At 41.3% G+C, this 26409-nt stretch overlaps 1 protein-coding gene across 2 annotated transcripts in view; it reads left to right on the plus strand.

Annotated features, from left to right (window-relative positions):
* The window catches only part of ANXA4 (annexin A4), a 71062-nt gene that overhangs the window by 38418 nt on the left and 6235 nt on the right, over positions 1-26409 (plus strand). For both annotated transcript variants that reach the window (XM_020911132.2, XM_020911131.2), the window contains 7 exons: positions 4901-4995; positions 7617-7730; positions 8565-8655; positions 10054-10133; positions 12227-12283; positions 19962-20055; positions 26111-26206. In XM_020911132.2, coding sequence (XP_020766791.1) covers positions 4901-4995; positions 7617-7730; positions 8565-8655; positions 10054-10133; positions 12227-12283; positions 19962-20055; positions 26111-26206 — 627 coding nt within the window. The remainder of the gene's footprint in view (positions 1-4900; positions 4996-7616; positions 7731-8564; positions 8656-10053; positions 10134-12226; positions 12284-19961; positions 20056-26110; positions 26207-26409) is intronic.

Raw genomic sequence — 26409 nt, forward strand, 5'->3', positions numbered from 1 at the left:
TTAAGCTGGGGCCTGCCAACTCTAAGTACACATTCTTTCCCTTGAGTCAGACCCCTGTACTTTGCTCCTGTGACAGCTGTGGCTAGGACAGTGCCCCCGGGCGGTGTGTACGACTTTATGTGAGAAAGTTGTGTGTATGTGACCAGAAGGGCTTGTCTTCCAGTGCACCAACCTCTGGGAGCTCCCCAGGGCCAAGACCTCCCTCCAGTTGGACATAGCCATGCCTGGGCACTTCGGGTTCCACTGACCTAGAGCCTCCCTCCAGACTTGCCTGAGTGGACATTTGGCCTGAGAAGTGTTCTCTGTTTCATACCTGCTATTTAAAATCTCCTTAAGATTTGGATAAAGACATTTGACCATGAGGCATTATTTCCCAGTTTTTCTATCCACAAAGAATTCATCTTGCTCAGCCCCAATACAACTAGCAGCAACAATAACCATTATTAAGCTCTACTATGTGTCAGGCACAATGTGTTGCATAGATTATGTTTTAATTTTGACAGCAGCTTGTTTTATTAATGAGAAAGTTGAGGTTTACTGAGATCAGTTAACTTGCCAAAGGTCTCTGGGGCAGGATGTGTTTGTTAGAGTCAGGATTCTAGGCAAGTCCAGGCATTCTGACTCTAGAACTGGAGGGTAAGCCTCTGTACTATCCTGCTGCCTATCTCTGAATAGGACATTGCCTTGAATTTATCTTCTCATTTTCCTCTTTTTCATAAATAAAATGGAAAAAGTACTTGGCCTACTCATTTTTCCGGTGTATGCTAATTCTTTGGTGGATAGCAAGAGCACTGTAATTTGGAACACAGACCACATGGCATTTGGAATTCTCAGAGTCAGGAGGCATTCGATACCACCAACCGTTTTCAGTGCCTGCTGTGTGGGCCAATGAGAGAAAGACAGTCAGAGGAGACAAGGACCATAGACCTAATCCTGTGGTCCAATCATCCAGGGATGCTCGGCGGCAAAGGCATTCATGGAAATGCGATCAGTTAGTAATATGATAAGGACGGAGGGGCATAAGATCCCATTAGGAGTCAGAGGGATCACATTTCATTTAGGGGCATCAGGCAAAACTTCTTGGAGGATATAGAAATTGAGATGGGCCTTGGGAGATGAGTTTATTCAATAAATAGACAGAGAGAATGTGTTTCAGGTGAATGGAGCAGCATGAGCAAAGCATGGAATGAAAGTGAGCATCGCCCTGTTTTGCATTTTAGCTGAGGCCTCCGGGAGTCAGGATAAATACATGGCCTGCGGTAGGAATGTACTGGCAAAATAGGTGTTGGCTGATTAGGAGACTTCCGGGAAGGCAGGAGCCATAGAGGGGTCCTAGGGTACTGCTGACATGGAGGCTGACCCAGAGGCATCGTCCAGCAAACAACAAATGCCAGAATCAGGATGCTAGATGGAGGGGGTTAGGGAGACATATCCCATAGATTGGTATAGTAAGGAGGTTAGGAGAACAGAGTACAGTATAGTCAGGTCAAGTACAGGAATTCAGGAGCAAAGTCTCTGGATTTGGCTGCGTGTATCCTTTTATGTGGATATTTACAATAGTGAATGGGGTGCTATTGAGGGTCCCAAAGGCCAGACTCCAGTGCTGGTACTAAATCCAACAGATGGTGGGGAGCCATCATGTATCCTAAGCAGAGGAAAGACACTGTGAGAATTTCTCGTTTTAGGAAAATGAATCTGGCAGGACTTTGGAAAGACCAATTAGGAGGTAAGACTACTAGTGGTAAACTTTATAGTTATCTAAGAAGAAATCCTGAACTGGAGTGGTTGTGGTAGGAATTAAAAAGAAGGGACAGATGCAAAAAGGATTTTAGAGCTAGATTTTGCATATTCAAGATCTCTGAATGTGAAGGAAGAGAGCAGTTTAAATAATCAAAGTTATTTTGAGGGTTCAAGTCTAACAGACCAGACGGTGGTGCCTTTCACAGAAATGGGGTAAAAAAGCAAAAGGTAATGAACTTACTCCCCCCCGCCCTCAGCTGAAAGAGAGTTCTGGAAAAAGGATGGTTGTATCTATTCAGTTCAGTTCAGTTGTGACTGACTCTTTGTGACCCCATGGACTACAGCACACCAGGCTTCCCTGTCCATCATCAACTCCCGGAGCTTACTCAAACTCGTGTCCATCAAGTCAATGATGCCATCCAACCATCTCATCCTCTGTCATCCCCTTCTCCTCCCGCCTTCAATCTTTCCCAGCATCAGGGTCTTTTACATTGAGTCAGTTCTTCACATCAGGTGGCCAAAGTATTGGAGTTTCAGCTTCAGCATCAGTCCTTCCAATGAATATTCAGGACTGATTTCCTTGAGGATTGACTGGTTGGATCTCCTTGCAGTCCAAGGGACTCTCAAGAGTCTTCTCCAACACCACAATTCAAAAGCATCAATTTTCCAGCGCTCAGTTTTCTTTATAGTCCAACTCTCACATCCATACATGACTACTGGAAAAACCATAGCTTTGACTAGATGGACCTTTGTTGGCAAAGTAATGTCTTTGCTTTGTAATATGCTATTTAGGTTGATCATGGCTTTTCTTCCAAGGAACAAGCATCTTTTAATTTCATGGCTGCAGTCACCATCTGCAATGATTTTAGAACCCCCAAAAATAAAGTCAGTCACTGTTTCCATTGTTTCCCCATCTATTTCCCATGAAGTGATGGGACCAGATGCCATGATCTTAGTTTTCTGAATGTTGAGTTTTAAGCCAACTTTTTCACTTTCCTCTTTCACTTTCATCAAGAAGCTCTTAAGTTCTTCTTTGCTTTCTGCCATAAGGGTGGTATTATCTGCATATCTGAGGTTGTATCTATTATCCTCTTTGTTTTAAAAAAAAAGAACAGAGAGTAGATTCCTAAGGTATGTAAACTTAAAATTCTATAGTTTCCTCTCTACAGCTCACATTTTTGTAGATCTTTAATTTTGCAAAGAATGTATGTATTTTCCATTTCTCCCTGAAATATTTAAATAGACTCTCCTCTGTAACTCATCATAACTCCCCATATAGTGTAAACAATAAAAAATTGAACACTCACCCAACATATATGAACATCCAGGTGTGACTAAGATGAGGGGCCAATTTGAAGGATCAGAATAAAGTCTTGCTGTAAAAGCTGCTGCAAAAAAACAAACAAAATTTATGACATTTTAAATTTGAATTCATAATGAAAAAGTTTGGTAGGATAATGCATCATGGGAATTCATGGGCGGTTGTAAAAAGTTTTCGCATCAATAAAGAAGATGCGGTACATATATACGGTGGAATATTGCTCAGCCATAAAATGAACAAAATAATGCCATTTTCTGCAACATGGATGCAACTGGAAATTAACTAAGTGAAATAAGTCAGAAAAAGAAAGACAAGTAACATATCAGTTATATGTGGAATCTAAAATATGGCACAAATGAACCTATCTACAAAACATACTTGAAGACATAGAGAAGGCCAAGGAGGAGGCAGGGAGAGATGGATTGGAAGTTTGGGGTTGGTAGATGCAAAAAAGTATTGCATTCAGAATGGATAAACAGCAAGGCCCTAATGTATAACATAGAGAACTATATTGAATATCCTGTGATAAACCGTAATGGAAAAGCATAATTTTTGAAATGTACATATGTGTAAAAAAAAAAAAAGGAAAATGAGTTGGTTTCTATAACATTTACACAGGGCTTCCCAGGTGGCTCAGTGGTAAAGAATTTGCCTGCCAATGCAGGAGATGCAAGAGACGAGGGTTTGATCCTTGGGTTGAGAAGATTTCTTGGAGGAGGAAATGGCAACCTACTCCAGTATTCTTGCCTGGAAAATCCCATGGACAGAGGACCCTGACAGGCTACAGTCCATGGGGTCACAAAGAGTCGAACATGACTGAACAACTGAGCACACACACACTGTGACTTTTGCAACAACAAAAAGTTCAAATGGCTTTTTTTTTCTTTTAGGAAATAACACAAAATTCTATTTTTATTTGTTGTGAACATTTCCAAAAGATAAGAAATAGTCTACCATAAGAGTCACTCAAATGAAAACTTTTAATAAAGTTAAATAGTTTTCTAATCAGAGATCAGGAAAGAGAGCTTGGAAAAGAAAAACACAGTTACAGATCTTAAAAAGAAGTAGATACTATCAGCCGCCAATTTAAACCCTATGAAGTGCCAAATGGTGAATTTTGAAAATTAATTTGAACTGTTTCAAAACTCAGAGGAGATAATAAAGAGATCGAAGTGAAGAGCGAAAGGTAAGAACATGGATGATAAATATGGGTGATCCAAAGACTCTGAGAAGAATTCCAGAGAAGGGGAAACGGGTGATCCTGGTCAACATGTACTGACTATTTAGCAAGCACTGGGCATTGTGCTAAGTAATGCACTAATTTGTTTTATTTAACACTTGCAGCAGCCCTAGTAGGAAAGTACTGTGATCATGCACGTTTGTAGATAAGGAGACTATTGCTCAGAGACCTTGACTCTTTTATCTAGTGGTAAATAACTAGTGGGGCTTCCCTGGTGGCTCAGTGGTAAAGAATCCACCTGCCAGTGCAGGAGATGCAAGAGACAAGGGATTGATCCCTGGGTCAGAAAGATCCCCTGGAGGAGGAAATGGCAACCCATTCCAGTATTCTTGCCTGGAAAATTCCTTGGACAGAGAAGCCTGGCAGGCTACAGTGCATAAGGTCGTGAAAGAGTTGGACATGACTTTGCAACTAAAAAACAACAACATATAACTAAATCTAGTGTCTGTTTCCCTTCAAAATAGACAAACACTCTGAATAAGGACTTCTTTGCTTAGAAAGCTCTCTGTGTGTGTTAGGGTTATGCCAGTGTCCACAGAGGAATCCACTTTCTCATTCCTTGCTCAAATCGCACTCCCTCCCTGTCTCCTCTCCACCAGGCACAGATGAAGATGCCATCATCAACGTCCTGGCCTATCGCAGCACGGCCCAGCGCCAGGAAATTCGGACAGCCTACAAGACCACCATCGGCAGGGTAGGCCTGTGCTCTCCGCCTTGACAAGGGATCTGTCAGGCAACAGGGAAGCAGGGACCCCTTCCTACTTGATCCCTGAAGTAGTGGCCCTTTGTTTTGGATTTTTAAAAAACAATTTTATATTTTTGTTTTTGGCCGTGCTGGGTCATCGTTGCTGTGTGGGCTTTTCTGTAGTTGCGGCAAGGAGGGCTTCTCTCTAGTTGTGCTTCTCACTGCAGCGGCTTTTCCTATTTTGGAGCACAGGCTCTAGAGCACCCAGGCTTCAGTAGTTACGGTTCTGGGGCTCTAGAACACAGGCTCAATGTTGTGGCGCATGGGCTCATTTGCTCCTCAGTGTATGGGATCTTCCTGCACCAGGGATAGAAACCGTGTCTCCTGCGCTGGCAGGCAGATTCTTTATCACCAAGCCACCGGGGAAGCCCAGCCATTTGTTTTTAAAAGGTGGATCCCTTGCCTTGTTTAAAGATATTCTTGAAAACAAACGAACAGCTTCAACACGTCCTATAGTTCCTCCACTGTCCGTAGCCAGAAGTGATTTCACAGAGCTCTTGGTTCACAAAGCTCAAGGCTAAGTTTAGTCTCTTCACACACAATTTCTCGCAGGGACTTAGTTGTGGAATAGACTCACTGCCCCCACCCTGCTCTGAAGCACCAGGCAGGGCTCTGCTTCCCATGCTCCTTCCCTCAACCTGGTGGCTTCCTTTGGCCACTTGTGAACGAAGATCCTCCAAACCGATTAAAATATTAAATCCAGTTTGTTGTTCTAAATAGGCTCTCCTAGGATTTAGGGTCTATTCTGACTCTTCTATGTGAACCGATTTGTGGCATATATTCATTCCTTTGAATGATCCTCAATAGAGAACCACCCCCACCAGTTATAGAATGGGGTTCTGTGTGTGTGTGTGTGTGTGTGTGTGTGTGTATGTGTATGTGTGTGTGCATTTTACTGGCTTGTGCATTCCGAACTGGTTCACTCACCATGTTTCCCCTTCTGCTTTGGATCCCCACCCCCGAGGAACCCTGTCTCAGTTTTATTTCCAACAGCTCACTTACCAGAGTCATTCACCCGGTTTTTTCATATCACTGAAAGCCTATCTGTGTGACTAGACAATCTTTTTATTGAGTAAACGTTATCAGTGAGTGCCTCCAGGTCTCAGGTGCTGTTAACTCCATGATAAGTATTTCTGTTCCTAGATAATTTATAAAAGCTAGTCAGATGAGGCTGCTTCCCAAAGACAGGCATTAAGCTGCTGGGCAGGACGGGCCTGGCTCAGCTCTTCCAGGGAGCATCTACATGCCAACCTTGGCTGGGCACCAGCAGAAAACAAGATTCTATCCATCAGGTTGCTTGGACTATCTTCTGGGCATTTTAAAATCTCCTGATTCCCCAAAGAAGTTTAATGAACATGCTTGTGGTGTGTGAGCTAAAGTGTGGCTACATATTTGGGGTTGATTTATTCAGCTTCAGAACTAAGCTGATCTGACAGCAGTTTGTTAAGATGAGCAACCTTAACAGATTGACTGAATGCTAATTTATTTGTTCATTCATCTGTTTGATATATGTGGATTAACATAAAAATAGGTACAATAGATTAAAATACAGTGTTTTGGACTCAGGTTTGTGAGAATCTGTGATCTGAACTTGAAAGCAAATCGCCTCCTTACTATCTAGCTGATCTTAAGCAGGTTCTTAAACTCTCTGACCTGTAAGAGGAAGTGGGACTAAATGTCTTTAGAATTTGGTCCTTTGTCCAAGTAATTATTACATTTCTTTTTGACAATTGAGCCTTAAGAATTAATCATGAATGATTACAAGAATGCAACTAAATGCCTATTTAGAAGAATAGTAGAAAAGTAGAAACAGGGCATTGATAAAATAAATTATATTACATCTACATATAGAAATTTCTGCAGCTGTTAAAAATATTGTAGGTAGATACTGACTTGGAAATATATTCAGGGTGTGTTCATAAGTGAGCAAACACACTGATCTTGGGGCCCCTTTCATTCTTAAATTACTGAAGACTTTTTTTGTTTTTGCTGGTTGCCTCTATTAATATTGACCGTATTAGAAATTAACAGTGAAGATATTTAAAACTAAGTATTTGTTAACTTATTTTAAAAACAATAAAAACTCATTGCATGCTAGCAAAAATAACAATTTCAGGAAAAATAGCTTTATTTTCCAAAACAAAAAAATAGTTGTGAGAAGATTGGTGTTGTTTTACATTTTCAAATCTCACTAATGTCTGCTGAATGCAAGACAACTGGATTCTCATATGTGCTTATGCATTCACCTTGTTGCGATACCTGGTGTCGGTTACAGTAGGAAGAAAACTTGGTCTTGTACAGTTGGGAAGGGGAGGAGTATTTTCATAGCCTTTTCACATAACTATGGATCTGTAGACATGCTGAGCAGCCTTTGGAAAGCTCCACAGGACAGCTGGGAGGGGATGAGGGTGTAATGTCAGATCCCAACGTCTTAGTGTTCTTATGAAGAGGGTTTCGAGGACGTGAGCCCCCTGAGAGGGTCTTGGAGATCTCAGCCATCCCTGGACCTCACCGAGGGCGGCTGCTTCCTGTTACTGGAGCAGTTAAGCGGAGCACTTCCTTTGTCCCAGGACCTGATGGACGACCTGAAGTCGGAGCTGAGTGGCAGGTTTGAGCAGGTGATCCTGGGGATGATGACGCCCACGGTGCTGTATGATGTGCAGGAGCTGCAAAAGGCGATGAAGGTTTGTGCTCCTCTCCTCCTGCTCTTGGGGCTGGGGGTGCAAAGGAGGACCGCTGCCGGGCTTTCTCAAGAAGCCATGACAGAGGCCTGAGAGCGTGGAGGAGGAGGGTATGGGGGAAGGATTTTCCTTCATTTAAGACAACTTGAAAACAGGACATTACAATCTAGCAACTGTAACTTCAAAGTTGTTTCCCCCAAAGTGAAGAAATTCTTTCTTCCCGGTGGCCCACTGCAGAGTGGTTATACTTGTGCTTGTGGTGTAACTCCAGACAATTTATTGCCATATTAGCTCCTTTTTTGAGAAATGGAACTTTTGACTGACACTGTGAGGGCCTCTTGGTCTGTTGTAAGCTCAGAACCTGTCAAGAGTTCTCAGCCTTCCAAGATGCTGGAGCCACTGTGCCCTACGCCAGGCTCTGCCGAGTTTTAGCGACCAAGTACAAAATTCAGCTATGACTGCCCTCCTCCCTCACGTCAGTGAACACTCAGGCTCATGGAAGGTTCTGGGCTAGTCACTGGGAAACAGAGATAACAGCCTTTGCCAGAAGATTCTGTCCTTCAAAGGGAAAGTACAGGGGAGACCAAGGCAAGACAAAAGCCGCAGAGGATGGAAGCTATTCCTAACCAACACCCAAAAACAGCCCGTGAAATGTTTGTTATGACCAATAAACATGTTGGAATCTGGATAGGAAAGTTAAAAATGAGCAAATCCTATTGCTGGAACTAGGTGAGTTGTCTTTATTCTCTGCAGGCTTCTGGTTGTATTCCTCCTGTCTCTGGGACTCAACTTGGTAACCTGACTCATAACGCCCTCTCCTCTGGCTTTTACATTTAGGGAGCTGGCACGGATGAGGGCTGCTTGATTGAGATCCTGGCCTCCCGGACGCCTGAGGAGATCCGGCGCATAAACCAGACCTACCAGCTGCGTATGTAGCATCCTCAGAGGCCTTGGTGGAGGCCCTGTCCTCTGAGAACTAGACTGGAAGTGGGAGGTTACCCACTGAAACACTGACCACGAGGGAGCCTCAGCTACAAGCTCCGCTCTCAGGCAGATCCCTGTTTATCCAAATGACTGTTGGCTTTCGAGACTTCTCAGGTGTACCTGCCACTCTTCTTAGGCTATGCAATGAAGTGTTTATTACCCTGAAAGCTGGAAAGCTGTTCTTTAGTATCAAGCAGAGAATCAAAGGTGTTTATTCAAATGTGGCGGCACCACTGAATCTTAGCATTCCAGGGACTGACCTGGCGGAGCAGTCTCCTCAACTTCTTACCTTCAGATTAGGCTGTAGGTCCTGCAACCACCTTCAGTGCAGTCAGTTCAGTTCAGTTCAGTCGCTCAGTGGCAATACTCCTCTCTTAAAAATCTCCAGAGGACAGTACGTATGAGGAGCCTTTAAAAGAGGCATGCCTTTTTGACCTAAGAATATAATAAAAAATGTCCAAAGGTTCAGATCCCACAGTGTCATCTATATTAGCTTAAAATGTCCAACAGAGTGGCTAAACAAAATATGGCACATCCATACAACATAATCATCAAAATGTATATCGGAGGATATAATTAAATTACAATGAGTGGTATGTTATATGGATAAGGGAAAAAGACAAATCATAAAATGAGATATTGTGATCCCATTTCTTAAAGAAACAAAAATAATATGTCATGTGGGGAAAATGAAGAAGGATACTCACCAAAATGTGATCAATGATTATTATTTCTGGGTGATTAGATGAGGTTTTGTTCCCTGCCTCCCCCGCACCACTTCATTTAACTCATTTCGTTTTTCCTAAGTTTTCTGTAATAAACGTACAGTTCGGTAGAAAGAAAGCAAAACAGTAAGAGTGTTTTGGTAGAGGTTCAAAGCCGGAGATTCGAAACCTGGGAATCTGGTTCTAGCGCTGACTCCTGTGGTCTTCTCCCTGTGGACAGCCCGCCGCTTGTCCCCAAACACAGGTTCAGAGCCTCCACGCGGTTTGCCTTTCCTCGTGCTGCTTAACCTGTTCTGCATGTCACTGCAAACCACATTCAGGACAGGTCCCTAGACAGTAGGAACCACAGTGGAGCCCCGCCTTCTCAATCCCCAATTTAAGGAACAAGAGCATCTTGTTTCTGCTCTAATCATTTATCTTCTGCTCTAACCATCAACTTATCTTGACCATTTTACCAAGACTTTAGTTTTTCATCAGCTGTGTATGGGCTGAAGAACCTTACGATGTGCTGCTTCAGTAATCAGGCTGGTCCAGGAGAGGATGGAAGACTCTGGGGTGTGACCTGGGTTTGGGCAGGGATCTTCACTTTGATGTTACTAATTTGACTCTCTTGCTAGAATATGGGCGGAGCCTTGAAGATGACATTCGCTCTGACACGTCGTTCATGTTCCAGCGCGTGCTGGTGTCTCTGTCCGCCGTGAGTCGCTCCCACCTTTGATGGGGGTGGGGGGTGGTTTACTGAGACGTTCACTCTCTACCTGCTCTTCCAGCCTTTCTCAGCCTTTCAACCTCCCAAATGGGAATTTTTCCCTGTGTTTTTCTGAAGCCTCTCTGTTGTTTTATATGCTCTCCCTTAAAGACTCTAGCTAATCTTGCATCTTCATTTTTTTCTCATTTATACATACAAGTACTTAATATATGCCAGACAATCGTTACTCATTGAAAGTTAGAAATGTGGTTAAAAGGCAGTCCTGGGCTTTAAGAATTTATATTGTCAGAAGGTGATCTAGCAGGCCCATGTGTTGCTCTAATAAAAGCATGAAAGTATGTGCCAAAAAAGAGGCACAGAGTAGAAGAAAGGTTCAAGGAGAGATTTTGGTTGCAGAAACAAAGAAAAGGCTTCATGGCAGAGGTGCTGGCTGAGAGAGGACCAGGAGGGTTGCTGGAATTTCAAGAGGCACAGGTGTGTGTGGGTATATTCCAGGCAGGAAGAACAGTGAGGACAAGACAAGGAGTCAGGAAACACAGAGCGGGTTCAGGGAACAGTTGGCTGAGCCGGAAAATGAACCGGGGTCCCATGTTGGGGAGAGTTTGTGCTTTTTTTTTGGAGGGTTGTGGGGAGCCTCTGAAGGTTTTGGAGCAGTAGAGTGATGTGATTCGAACGTCTTAGAAGAGTAATGTGATAGCGGTGTGTCCAATGAATTGAACTGGAGGAGGGGAGCCCAGGCAGGAGGTTACCTTGGTATTCCAGATATCATGAAAAAAGCAGGTCTGGGCCAGTGTCGGGGCAGGGATGCCAGAAAAGAAAGATGGATTTACAAACATTTCACACCACTTCTCAATTTTATCTTTAGGCCTGACCTTCCAGAGTGTGAGACTCTCATTTCTCACTGCCTTTTCGCTGTTCCCTTGTGGATATTCTGCCATCACCTCCCTCCGTCCACCCAGTACTCCTAAACTAAACTTGAACTCATTTTGCCTCCAAACCAACTCTTTTTCCTCCCTCATCTTGTTCTATTACTATTGTTTCTGTTTCTCCAGCAACCAAAGTGGAAGCCTGGAAAGCATCTCCAGCTCCCACTTTGCTGTGTCTCTGATGTTTACGTAATCATGCCAGCCTGCTTTTCTCTTCATTTTATTTTATTTTTTTGCTTTGGCTGTGCCAGGTCTTCTTTGTGGTGTGGGGCTCTTCGTTGCAGCATGCCGTCTTCTCTGGCTGCGGTGTGCGGGCTTCCCTAGGTGTGGCACGGGGCCTGGAGGACACAGGCTCAGTAGTTGTGGCACTCGAGCTTAGATGCTTCACAGCATGTGGGACCTTAGTTCCCCAACCAGGGATCGAACCTGAGTCCCCTGCTTTGGAAGGCAGATTCTTAACCACTGGACCACCAGGGAAGTCCCAACCAGCCTGCTTTTCTTACTTCCTACCCACTTTTTCTTTTCCTCCCAGATTTACCACTGCAGAGCCATGCCTAGATTGTAGCATGTTGGAATAGCCTAGAGCTAAAATCGTGTAACAAACCAGAGAAAAGTAGCCCATTTTGCCACACTTGGGCATTCCTCTACCCTTCAGTCCTGCCCTCCTTGTGTTGGTGAGGGACAGGGCACTTGGGGTGCTCCTCAGGCCCCCACAGTTGGCCCCAGAGTCTCTTGATTCTCCTCTTTCCCCAGCTCCTATGTGGCAGTGTTGATCAGCATAAAGTTGCCAGTTAGGGAGACATAAGTCAGCTAGCTGGGAAGACATGGGAGTGGAGGAAGGGGAGGCAAAAGGGGGTTATGGTCCTGGGAAGAGAACTCACCAGGCCATATTTGTCCTCCTGCCCCTTCAACTGTCAGAGACACCCACACAACATCAGGGAGCCACACCATGCTTACCCTCTGTTTGATCAGATCAGAGCCATGGACGTAACGTAAACACACTAGAGGACATCTGTCCTTTCTCCCTAAGCTGCATTCATGCCACTTCTGTCTAATTACCCTGTCCTTGGGTTCCCAGACATTCTGTCTTAACAGGGCACCCAGATCTTCTTGGATCCTCTCTCAGTCTCTGTGGTTTGTTTTTCTCATCCTCAGGGAGGCAGGGATGAAAGCAACTATCTGGATGATGCTCTCGTGAGACAGGATGCCCAGGTGAGTAGAACTGAAGCTTCTTTCTTCTCTTTTGCTTATGATACAGGCCGAGTTGGTGGACATCTTATATTTCAATGAATATTGGTCAGGCTGGGATTTGTTATGAAAAAAGATCCCCACAGGTGCCTTTAATAGCAGAAGTTTCTTGCAGAGATACCTGGGGCTTGGGGCTGGTTTGGGGCATCAGTATATAAGCATCCCTGGGTTCCAGATTTTCTAACATTGGGACCATGGTGTGGCTGCCCCAAAAAATCACAGAGCGTCTTCTGAATCACTAGGTGATAAAGGGACCTGCCTATGCTTTGTTGACCTCACATTTTTTCTTCCCCAAAGAGAACATTTAATACAACCTGTGTAAAATGGGTAAAACTAATACCAAACCCTAAGAGGCAGTTGCTTCCCTGGTATCCAGCCCATTGATGGCTGCCCTGAAACCAACTAATGGTGTTTTCACTGTGACCAGAGAACACTAAAAATAATAACTAATAAAATCTAGTAAGGACCTGGTTTTGTCCTTACCAGGGGCCAAACACTGTTCTAAACTCTTTATATGAAGTATGTCATTGGTTCCTTATAATAACCCTATGAACTAAGTATTGCTGTTCCCATGTTATGGACAAGGAAATTGAGGCTCAGAGAAGTCAATATCTTGCTCAAGTTCCCACAGATAATAAATGACAGAACCGGGATTTGAACCTATGCAATTTGGATCTAGACTTTGTTAACCAGTATATGACCTTAGAGAGAGATTTGTCCCATTCAGGATGAGGAGCAGAGGATGAGATGGTTAGATTACATCACTGACTCAATGGACCTGAATTTGAGCAAACTCCAGGAGATAGTGGAGAAGAGATGAGCCTGACATACTACACTTCATGGGGTCATAAAGAGTCAGACACAATTTAACGACTGAACAACAATGAAGCACTCAGGATTGTGTAGGAAAGAACCGTTTTCTTTCACTAGAAGTGAAAGAAGTATATAAATCCTAAGAGTTCTGAAGACTCAGGGAGGCCCATCCCATAAGGAGATACAGGAAATTGCCTTCAATCCAGAAGCTTCGAGGAAGGAGAAGGTATTAAAACTCTCAGATGCTTATGTGCATTTCAGCTACCTCTAGGAGAACATTTGGGGGCATACTGGAAGGAACCTCCATAGCCCAGGTGAATCCTGAATTTAGTTTTTTAAATTAATTTATTTATTTTAATTGGAGGCAGATTACTTTACAATATTGTAGAGGTTTTTGCCATACATTGACATGAATCCTCCATGGGTGTACATGTGTTCCCCATCCTGAACCCTCCTCCCACCTCCCTCCCCATCCCATCCCTCAGGGTCATCCCAGTGCACCAGCCCTGAGCGCCCTGTCTCAGGCATCGAACCTGGACTGGCGAGCTGTTTCACATATGATAATATACATGTTTAAGTGCTATCCTCTCAGAGCATCCCACCCTCGTCTTCTCCCACAGAGTCCAAAAGATTGTTCTTTACATCTGTGTCTCTTTCTGTCTCGCATATAGGGTCATCTTTACCATCTTTCTGAATTCCATATATATGCGTTAGTACACTGTATTGGTGTTTTTCTTTCTGACTTACTTTACTCTGTAGAATAGGCTCCAGTTTCATCCACCTCATTAGAACTGATTCAAATAGATTCTTTTTAATGGCTGAGTAATACTCCATTGTCTATATGTACCACAACTTTCTTATCCTGAATCCTGAATTTAAATGAAGAGTTAGTGAGCAATTTATTCCTGAAACATTATATCCACTGTCACTTTTTTTGTGGGCTTGCCAGGTGCTAGGCATTGTGCTAACTACTTTACATTTTTTTTCCTTATAATAAATCTGTGAAGTAGATACTACTTCTGTTTTATAGACTAGGAGACTGATTCTCAGATTTATATAACTTGTATAAGTTTACATAACTGGAGGAATTGGGCTCTTTGACTCTAGGTCTGTATGATTTTTTAAAACCATGCAATTCATATTACAAAGCTACAGTAATCAAGAGTATGGTATTGGCATTAAAATAGATGTACAGATCAATGGAATAGAAGAGAAATCTGAGAAATAAACCTACACATGTATGGTCAATTAACTTATGAAAAAGGAGCCAAGAATATACAATGGGCAAAAGATAGTCTTTTCAATAAATTTTGTTGGGAAAACTGAATAGCCCTAAGCAAAAGAATGAACCAGAACCGACTACCTTACTCCATACATAACAAACAATTCACTCAAAATGAATTAATGACTTCAAAGTAAGACCTGAAACCATAAAGTTCCTAGAAGAAAACATATGTGATAAGCTGCCTTATATGGGTCTTAGCAATGATTTTTTTAATCTGACGCTGAAAGCTAAAGCAACAAAAGTAAAAATAAACAAGTAGGACGGTATCAAACTAAAAAGCTTCTGCACAGCAAAAGCAAGCATCAACAAAATGAAAAGGCAACCTATTCAATGAGAGACAATATTTGCAAATTATATATCTGATAAAAAGTCGATATCTAAAATATAAAAATAACCTGTACAACTTAATAGAAGTAACCAAACAATGCAGTTTTAAAATGGGCAGAAGATCTGAATAGACATTTTTCCAAAGACATCCAGATGTCCAACAGACACATGAAATGATGCTCAGCATCACTAGTAATCAGAGAAATGCAAGTCAAAACCACAATGAGATATCACTTAACTCCTGTCAGAATGGCTGTCATCAAAAACACAATAAACAGCAAGTGTTGGCAAGGACGTGAAGAATAGGCAATCTTCATTCACTGTTGGTGGGAATGTAAATTGGTACAGCCACTATGGAAAACAGTTTGGAGTTTCCTCAAACAAAATAAAAATAGAACTACTTCATGATCCAGCAATTTCACTTCTGCTATCTGCCCCTCAAAAATGAAAACACTAACTCAAAAAGACATATGTACCCCCTTATTCACAGAAGTATTATTTACAATAGCCAAGAAATAGAAGCAACCTAAGTACCCATCAATAGATGAATGAAAGAAATTGTCATATATATGAATAGAAGAATGCTCTCTAGCCATAAAAACAGTGAAATCTTAAAATGTGCAAAAATGTGGATGGATCTAGAGGGCTTTATGCTACCTGAAATAAGCCAGAAAGAGAAAGACAAATACTATATGATCTCACTTATATGTGGAAATGAAAAAAACAAACAACAACCAAGGAAAAAACAAGCTTATAGATACAGAGAGCAGACTGGTGGTTGCCAGAGGCAGGGGTGGAGGTGGGCAAAATGGGTGAAGGAGGTCAAAAAGTACAGACTCTGTTATAAATAAGTCATGAGGGTGTAATGTACAGCATAGTAACTACAGTTAATAATACTAGGGACTTCCCTGGCAGCCCAGTGGTTAAGACTACTTTCACTGCAGCAGACACAAGTTTGATCCCTGGTCAGGGAGCTAAGATCCTGCATGCTGCACAGTGCTGCCAAAAGTAAATAAATAAAATTGTGTTAAAAAACAATAATGCTATATTACATACTTGAAGGTTCCAAAGAGAATAGATCTTAAGAGTCCTTATCATAAGAAAAAATACTTTATAATTATATATGGTGCCAGATGGTAACTAGACTTATTGTGGGAGGGGTCATTTCACAGTGTATACAAATAACAAATCATTATGTTCTGCACCTGAAATTAACATAATGTTATATGTCAATTGTACCTAATTTTTAAAAAACACAACAAAACCATGCAATTTAACAAATATTTGGGAGTCCTTCAAGGAGCATAGTTCTCCTTGTAAGTGACCAGGTGAAAAGGTGCTTAACAACAAATATGGGCTGGGGGATGCTGGAAGGACTAGAACTCATTTTTCTGTATCCTCCAAGTCTTACAAAGAAACAAAGAACTTAAGAACCACTCTCCAAGGTTTCCACTCTTCTTCCAAAATAAAACAAGAGGAAAATCTGGTCAGCCTTTGTTCTTAAAGGTGCATCAGCAAAGGGCCATTTGCAGACTTTGGGTATTATGGAACTGGGTTTTGAGGCAAGTAAATTAGTTTGTGATGAAAAGAATTATCAGGAGAGAGGAAATTAGGTAGTAATTTATTATCAAAGGTAGAAAATTTAAAATATAGAGAAGCTAAATGTCCAATTTTATCTATTCTTGAGATGAAAATTGCACCCAAGGAAATAACAGGTAGTGCTCAGAATTCCTACTTGAAAAAGAAATTCATAATGTATTAAAAGCACATTGAAAATGCCCTTCAGAGCTTTTGTTAGAATATGGCACATATTTGATTCCCTTTGAAAAACAAACCGGGAAATACAAAAATAGAGAAAAATCTGCATCAAAACTGGAAACCGTGCCAGATGGGCAGCAAAGCTGGGCCAAGGATGCCAGAGAGTCATTGCTGCCCCAGAAAAGAAGTTCACACACACACACAGAGAAAAGAAGTTCACACACACACACACACACACACACACACACACACACACACTCTGCCCCCGATGGAAATAGAGTGGCTTCCTGCAAATGGAGAAACTCCTCAGGGAAGACTTGGGCTGTGTCTCAGCCGCTTCCACTGGACCTGCAGCAAGTCACACACACACACAGAAAAGAAGTTCACACACACACACACACACACACACACACACACACACACACACGCTCTCTGCCCCCGATGGAAATAGAGTGGCTTCCTGCAAATGGAGAAACTCCTCAGGGAAGACTTGGGCTGTGTCTCAGCCACCTCCACTGGACCTGCAGCAAGTCCTCCTGATTGAAATTCATCCAGGTGAAAAGTAAGGAGCTCAAAGAAGAATCCATTGCACCGTGTTGTGTGGAGAAAACCAGGTCTGGATAAACTGTTTGTCATTTCAAGATCAAAGATCATGCACATCCACTAATCTCAACTCAAATACTATGTGACCCATGAAGAAACTGGGGCCCAAAGGGAGGCAAACAGGGGCTCACTTTAAGGAAGAGACAGATTTCAGATCGCTCTGGATCCTGACATACGTAAGAGAATGACAGGTTTTAATTACCTAAACAAGAGCTTTAAAAAAAAAATGCAATGAGAAAATAATGGAGCTGAAAATGGAACTGCATGAAGGCAAGCAGAGATAAAGAGAAGGCTAGATGAGCGGAGGGGAAGTGTTCTTAGAAACAAGGAAAGGAGACTTCCCTGGCGATCCAGTGGTTAAGAATCTGCCTTCCAATGCTGGGGACTCGGGTTCAGTCCCTGTGAGAAACTAAAATCCCTCATGCCGAGGGGCAACTAAGCCCGAGCACCGCAACTATTGACCCTTGTGCTCTAGAGCCCGTGTGTCACCACTAAGACCCGATGCAGTCAAAAATAAATAAATATTCTAAAATGAAACAAGGAAAGACAGAATAAATGTTTATTAGTAGCAGCACTGATCAGAAATGACACTGCACAAAACAGTTATTGTTGTCAAAGGCAATGCTGAAAATACCTCCAATTTTCAGGGGAAAAAAAAGACAAAACAATCACATAAGATGAGGACGATAGAGGAAAGACAGTGGGGATTAGAATCTCTACAAGAAGGGTATGGACAGACTTGCCCTAATATATAGTTAAATGTATAATAAATGTACAAATGAATTAAAGCATGTGGTCCTGGTGTAAGATAGGGAGAAGTCAATGGAATAATAGAAAGTCTAAGAGCAGAACCAAGCCTATGTGAGAATATACAGGAATATATACAGAATATATGCATTTCAAGTCAGTGAAGAAAGCACAGGTTACTCAGTGGAGTTGGAAAAATTGGCTAACCGTTTGAGAAACAATAAAGTTAGATCCCAACTTTCACCTGACAGCATAATAAATTCCAAATAGATTTAAATTTTTAGCATAAATAAAGTAAGCCATAAAGGTAGTATAAAAAAGTTAAATATTCTCTTTTAAATCTGGAACTGGAAAAGGATTTTGTATGCATTTTCTTTTAAGATAGAAGCCATAAAGGAAAAGGATTGGTAGTTTGGCTAAATTTTAAAAAGAAAGAATTGTTTTACCAAACAATACCACAAACAAAATTAAAGATCAAATGATAGAATGGGGAGAAATTTCACCCTATGTATAGTAAGCTTAATATGAAAATATATGAGTAAACTACTGTTTCAATACTGTTACTGAAACTTACTCATATTTGTTCTGAATAAGAATGCTCCATTTCTTTAAAAAAAAAAAAAAAAGACATTGGACATTAACAGGCAACTCAAAAAAAAAAAAAAAGAAAGAAATGGCAAATACACCAAAAAATGACCAACCTCACTAGTTATTTAAAAAACTAACACAAAAAGATACCGTTTTCTACCCATAACTAAAACTTTACCCTTTTCAAGTTAGTTTTTCTGGTATTTTACAAAAGTATCATTCTGTGATAGATGTAAGGTTCCTTGTTTGCCCTCATGTTCTAGTTACAATCGCTGTGTAAGAACTCCCTCAAGCTTATAATGTCAGAGGTCTTAGCTGGGAAGACTTGAACAGCTTAGAGGTGGCTCAAACGGCTGGGGGTAGGAGTCTCGATCACTTGTGTCTGGTGTCTGGGCTATGAACACGGGGCTCACCTCAGGCTTCAAAAGGGTCTCATACCTGTGGCCTCTTCAGGTGGCATGGGCTTCCCAGAGCATGGTGGCTGCCTTTCAAGAGGGACCACCTAGAAAGCCAGCATTCCATGAGAACCAAAGCTGCCTGAGCTTTATGACCTAGCCTCAGAAATCAGTGTCACCGACACTGTACTTTATTGATTGAAGCACTCACAAGGCTGCTGAGAATCAGATTTGAGAAACACTGAATTAGATAAACCTTTTGTATCCTCCCAGCTTTAAAATTCCACAGTCCAAAATAAATAAATAAATAAAAATAAAATTCCACAGTCCTCTGTATGGGAAAAAGAATCTAGAAAAGAGTGTATATATGTATAACTGATTCATTTTGCTAAACACCTGAAATTAACACAACATTGTAAATCAACTGTAAAATGGTACAATTCCATGGTCCTGAGAACTGACTCTTTAATCATGTGGCAGTAGAGAGGGAAGTGAAGAAACAGCTGAGTAGATGGAGGTGAGCCCAAGGAGTGACAAAATGTATCAGTGAAGGGTATTTTGAGAAATTTAACAAGCCAGCTGCTGGTGATAAATGAACAGTGGGGAGAGAAGCCACGTGCCACTAGAGAGAAGTAAACCACAGGTCGTTCTAGAGTGGTGGTGTCCCATAGACCTATCTTTAATGTTGAAAATGTTCTACGCCTTCCGAGTCTAGGATGGGTGACCACTAAGCCACATGTGGTCATTGAGCACTTGACATGTGGCTAGTATGGCTGGGGGGTTGGATTTTAAATTCTCTGTAGTTAATTAAAAGTCAGATAGCCACATGTAGTGAGTGGCTACCATATGGAACAGCCCAGGTCTAAGCCTTCCTTTTGGTTCTTAAGACAAACCACAAAGTCGGCATGTTTGCCGTGACTCTCCCAGAGATATCATAGAGTTCCATTAGTCTTATACCTAAGGAAAACTCCTGAGTCATTTCCACTCGCTGCCAACCCCACTTCTACCCCCGTCACCAGGAAAACAGAACTAAGCCAACTCCCACTCTTTGAAGTTCTGGAAGTATTTACAGATGTTCTGGCACCTTCTCTGTTGTGTTTTAAACTCGTGCTTTGTTTGGCTTCAGGACCTGTATGAGGCTGGAGAGAAGAAATGGGGGACAGATGAGGTGAAATTTCTAACTGTTCTCTGTTCTCGGAATCGAAATCATCTGTTGCATGGTAAGGCACTTGCTTTTTTTTTTCCTAAAGAAACTATTTGAAAGATAGTGAAAATATTACCCATAACTGATAACCTTTTTTCCTTTACTTGGTGTAAAGTACTTTACTAATTGTACTGAACTGTCTTAAATGTCTTAGCTTGAGAACTGTTGAGTGCAATGATATGCATGAGAGTCAATTGCTGGAAGATTAATTATGAGTAATTAGCAGATATGTTCTGGAGAAGGAAATGGCAACCCACTCCAGTATTCCTGCCTGGAGAATCCCAGGGACGGGGGAGCCTGGTGGGCTGCCGTCTTTGGGGTTGCACAGAGTTGGACACGACTGAAGCGACATAGCAGCATCAGCAGCAGCAGCAGCAGCAGATATGTTCATAGAGGTTTGGCACTCCTGTTTGTAGGAAACTCACTTCCATGATCTGGAGAAGGAAATGGCATCCCACTCCAGTACTCTTGCTTGGAAAATCCCATGGACCAAGAAGCCTGGTAGGCTACAGTCCACAGGGTCACAGAGAGTCGGACATGACTGAGCAACTTCACTTTCACCCACTTCCATCGTCAATCTTTTTTCCTAAAGTAGCTCTATTTAAATTTAGTTATATAAGGCAAAATCTTTAGTATATCAGCAAGTATTAAAATAGAAATATTGGTTGACATTTATTCCTGTTTAACATCCAAGTTGTAAAAACTAATAGAAGTGATTTCTTTAGGGGTTTTGTTGCATAAGATGAAGAATGGATAATTTCAAATTTTATTTCTTATGTGCAAAGTTTGTTTTGCTTCTGATAATGCTAGTCTTTGTAATGTACTTTTGAGTTCTTTGGGGAAAAGGCACTATACAGTTGTAGAATATTTGTTGCCTGGTTTATTTTCTTCCTGTAAACAGTGATAAAGGTTTAGTAAGATATTTCATGTTTTATATAAGCTCTCTAGGTCTTTATGCTATATCCTAATTTTATAAATTCACCATGCCCTTATAATCACTCACAGTTTACAAAACTGGTGAGAAATTTGAGGCGAAAGAGTTTGCTAAATTGAAAACTTTAAAAAATAATTGAAAATTACAATATATTTGAAAGTTGCAATTATTTCAGGTATTCCACACTGACAGTAAGTGATTATTCCAGTTATTAAATGTCATGAACTATCATCAGATGCAGGGCTTCCCAGGTGGCTCAGAAAGAATCCACCCGCCAATGTAGGAGACCCAGGTTCAATTCCTGGGTCAGGAAGATGCTCTGGAGAAGGGAATGACAACCCACTCCAGTATTCTTGCCTAGTGAATCTTCACAGACAGAGGAGCCAGGCATGCTACAGTCCATGGGGTTGCAAAGAGTCAGACACGACTGAGCATGCAAGCATCATCAGATGCACCAACTTCTGATTCAGCTCCCTATTTTTTTGCCTTCCCTTGCCTGATTATTAATAAAGCACATCTCCCCCTGGTGATACTTTTCAGAAACTGCATGTCCTCAGAAGTGGATTTAATGCAAATATTAATATATTTTTAACAATTTTCGCTTCTAGACACAAGTCAGTAGTGTAACTTGTGCTTGTAAGCCACTGGAAGAAAATCTTTTAAGCATTATTTGAACAAACATCATAGTTTTCTTACCAACCAACAATAATGAGGATTCATAATAACTAAAATTTTGTTAATTCTCTATCTTCCAGGTGCAGTGCTTAGTATATTATAAGTATTGTTTGTTGCAACATAATAATGAAAGCGGACATTATTTTCCCCATTTTCAGTTCAGTTCAGTCGCTCAGTCATGTCCAACTCTTTGCGACCCCATGGACTGCAGCACACCAGGCTTCCCTGTCCATCAACAACTCCTGGAGTTTACTCAAACTCATGTCCACTGGGTCAGTGATGCCATCATCCATCGTCCCCTTCTCCTCCCGCCTTCAGTCTTTCCCAGCATCAGGGTCTTTTTCAATGAGTCAGTTCTTTGCATCATGTGGCCAAAATATTGGATTTTCAGCTTCAGCATCAGTTTTTTCAATGAATATCCAGGACTGATTTCCCTTAGGATGGACTGGTTGGTTCTCCTTGCAGTCCAAGGGACTCTCAAGAGTCTTCTCCAACACCACAGTTCAAAAGCATCAATTCTTCATCGCTTAACTTTCTTTATAGTCCAACTCTCACATCCATACATGACTACTGGAAAAACCATAGCCTTGACTAAACAGACATTTGTTGGCAAAGTAACGTCTCTGCTTTTTAATATGCTGTCTAGGTTAGTCATAACTTTTCTTCCAAGGAGCAAGTGTCTTTTAATTTCATGGCTGCAGTCACCATCTGCAGTGATTTTGGAGCCCAAAAAAATAAAGTCTGTCACTGTTAACACTGTTTCCCCATCTATTTGCCATGATCTTAGTTTTCTGAATGTTGAGCTTTAAGCCAACTTTATCACTCTCCTCTTTCACTTTCATCAAGAGGTTCTTTAGTTCTTCTTCACTTTCTGCCGTTAAGTGTGGTGTCATCTGCATATCTGAGGTTCTTGCTATTTCTCCTGGCAATCTTGATTCCATCTTGTGCTTCATGCACCCCAGCATTTCTCATGATGTACTATGCATATAAGTTAAATAAGCAGGGTGACAATATATGGCCTTGATGTACTCCTTTCCCTATTTGGAACCAATCTGTTGTTCCGTGTCCAGTTCTAACTGTTGCTTCCTGACCTGCATACAGATTTCTCAAGAGGCAGATCAGGTGACCTGGTATTCCCATCTCTTTAAGAATTTTTCACAGTTTATTGTGATCTACATAGTCAAAGGCTTTGGGATAGTCAATAAAGCAGAAATAGATGTTTTTCTGGAACTCTCTTGCTTTTTTGATGATCCAACGGATGTTGGCAATTTGATCTCTGGTTCCTCTGCCTTTTCTAAATCCAGCTTGAACATCTGGAATTTCACGCTTCATGTACTGTTGAAGCCTGGCTTGGGGACTTTTGAGCATTACTTTGCTAGCATGTGAAAGAAAGAAAAGTGAAAGTCACTCAGTCGTGTCCGACTCTTTGCGACCCCGTGGATTTTGCAGTTCATGTAATTCTCTAGGCCAGAATACTGGAGTGGGTAGCCTTTTCCTTCTCCAGGGGATCTTCCTAACCCAGGGATGATCGAACCCAGGTCTCCTGCATCGCAGGTGGATTCTCTATACCAGCTGAGCCACAAGGAAAGCTAGCATGTGAGATGAGTGCAATTGTGCAGTAGTTTGATCATTCTTTGGCATTGCCTTTCTTTGGGATTGGAATGAAAACTGACCTTTTCCAGTCCTGTGGCCACTACTGAGTTTTCCAAATTTGCTGACATATTGAGTGCAACACTTTCATGGCATCATCTTTTAGGATTTGAAATAGCTTAACTGGAATTCCATCACCTCCACTAGCTTTGTTCAGAGTGATGCTTTCTAAGGGCCACTTGATTTCGCTTTCCAGGATGTTTGGCTCTAGGTGATTGATCACACCATCGTGATTATCTGGGTCATGAAGATCTTTTTTGTATAGTTCTGTGTATTCTTTGCCACCTCTTCTTAATATCTTCTGCTTCTGTTAGGTCCATGCCATTTCTGTCCTTTATTGTGCCTATCTTTGCAAGAAATGTTCTGTTAGTATCTCTAATTTTCTTGAAGAGATCTCTAGTCTTTCCCATTCTATTCTTTTCCTCTATTTCTTTGCATTGATCACTGAGGAAGGCTTTCTTATCTCTCCTTGATGTTCTTTGCAACTCTGCATTCAGATGGATATATCTTTCCTTTTCTCTTTTGCCTTTCACTTCTCTTCTTTTCCCCATTTTAGAGTAGAGAAAACTGAGGTTTAAAAAATGTGTCAACTGGATTTTTTAATTCCAAGTGATACACATTAAATAATTACATAGGAAAAGAGGAGACAATATAGAGTGGGATAAAAAAGAAATGGAAAATGCTAGCAGTCTACTGTACTGAAGAGAGCCGAACAGCTCTAAAAAGACTAGAAATCAAGGCAGTTCTGGGAAATCGCAGTAGAAGGGAGTCATGGATTTATTTCTAAGGCAGAGTTTTCGAAAATCAGGTTTTCATTAAAAATGCTGATTCTTGGATTTCCCTGGTGGTCCACGAATCCACCTACCAATGCAGGGGACATGGGTTCCATCCCTGGTCTGGGAAGATTCCACATACCATAGAGCAGCTAAGCCCATGTGTCACCACTGCTGAGCTGGCACACCCTAGATCCTGTGCTCCCCGCAGCAAGAAAAGCCACCGCAGTGAGAAGTCCGAGCCCTGCAACTAGAGAATAACTCCCCCTCACTGCAACGCGAGAAAGCCCAGGTGCAGCAACCAAAACCCAGTACAGCCAAAAATAAGTAAATATAAAATTAAAATGCTGATTCTTGAACCTCTACTTCAGATAGGCTGATTTAGAATTTCTGAGAGTGACACCCAAGTAGTTTAATGGGTTTCCCAGGTGATGCTTACATTCTCTGAGGTTAAAAATTACTGTGCTTTTAGCCATCCTCGTGGTCTGCTCAGTCAAAAAATATCCAGGAGAGTAAGGCTGATTGGTCCTAGCTGAATGAACTGCTCACTCAGTTGTTAGAGCTTATGGTATATGTTCAGTGAAAGGAGTGTCCCTGGTTTGACAGTCCTGTGAGAATGACTGATGGGGTTGTGGGATAGCATTCCAAAGAAAGCAGTGTTAAGAAGATAAAACAGATACACACCCTAAGTAGGCTCTGGAGGAGGCAGCAAGAGAGGAAAATATGTACATAACATTTTAAAGTGTGTGTGCGTGCTTCATTGCTCAGTTGTGTCTGGCTCTTTGCAACCCCATGGACTGCAGTCCACCAGGCCCCTCCATCCATGGGATTTTCCTGGCAAGAATACTGGAGTGGGTTGCCATTTCCTCCTCCAGGGAATCTTCCCTACTCAGGGATTGAACCCACGTCTCATGCATTGGTAGGTGGATTCTTTACCACTGAGACACCTGGGAAGATCCTTAACATTTAAAAATATTTGTTAAGGAGAGAATTTTTAGTTATGTTAAAGTCTATTAAAAGATGCAACCAGATATTATCAAATGTGACCAAGTTTAGAAAAAGTTGGATTGCTCTAATTTTTTGAAAAAATATAGTTGATTTACAATGTTGTGTTACTTTCCACTATACAGCAGTTATGTGTATGTGTACACGTGTATATATTCTTCTTCAGATTCTTTTCCTTTATAGGTTATTACAAGATACCAAATATAGTTCCCTGTGCTCTACAGTAGGATATTGTTGTTTATCTATTTTATATATAGTAGTTTTTATCTGCTAATCCAAAACTCCTAATTTTTCCCTCCCCCACATTTTCCCTTTTAGTAACCGTAAGTTTGCTTTCTATATGTTTGAATCTGCACCTATTGTATAAATAAGTTTATTTGTATCATTTTGTTAGATTCCACTTATAAGTGATATCATATAATATTTGTTTTTCTCTGACTTCACTTAGTATGATAATCTCTATGTCCATCCATGTTGCTGCAAATGGCATTATTTCATTCTTTTTGATGGCTGAGTAATATTCTATTGTGTGTGCATGTGTGTGTGTGTGTGTGTGTGTGTGTGTATTTATATATAGCACATCTTTATCCATTCACTTGTTGATGAACATTTAGGTGCTTCCATATCTTGACTATTGTATTGTATATAGGAATTGCTCTAGTTTTGATGAGCTGAAAGGAAGATGAATATACAGGTGATTACCAAGGCAAAAATTAAAGAAGAGACACATTCTGCTAAGAAAGTGTATCTCTCCAGAGGTAATCTCCACTTTATGTGGTGAAAACAGAGTCCCACAGAAGGAAAATGACTTGCCTTACATCTTCCAAGATTCACAACATTCCTTCCACATCTCTGGCCCGTTCCACTTGTCATAGGCACCCTGGTTCTCACCCACATTGCTAACTAGTTTCCTCTTGAAAAATGCTGGAGAATAACCAGTATAGTCTAGTTAAAAATGCTCGTTCTCTTAAACATTTTCGTTTCCTCTGTTCTTTTTTTTATTTTTTATAATTTCATTTTGTTATTGTTTGTAGTGTTTGATGAATACAAAAGGATAGCACAAAAGGATATTGAGCAGAGTATTAAATCTGAAACATCTGGCAACTTTGAAGATGCTTTGCTGGCCATAGGTAAGCTGGTAGGGAGTGGGGAGTGGAGAAACAAATCTTCACAGGCTTTCCTTCTTGTTCTCAATTTGTCATCATGGGTTGTAGAAATTTTTTTTCAGGGATAAAAATTTTTTAAAAGCACTCATGATGTGCGAACCAGAATTTTAAGTGAGAAATACTATATACAGCCTGATTGTTATTGTACCATGTGGCTTTATATATTT

Source organism: Odocoileus virginianus, chromosome 2 (genome assembly GCF_023699985.2).
Source record: "Odocoileus virginianus isolate 20LAN1187 ecotype Illinois chromosome 2, Ovbor_1.2, whole genome shotgun sequence".
Lineage (NCBI taxonomy): Eukaryota > Metazoa > Chordata > Mammalia > Artiodactyla > Cervidae > Odocoileus > Odocoileus virginianus.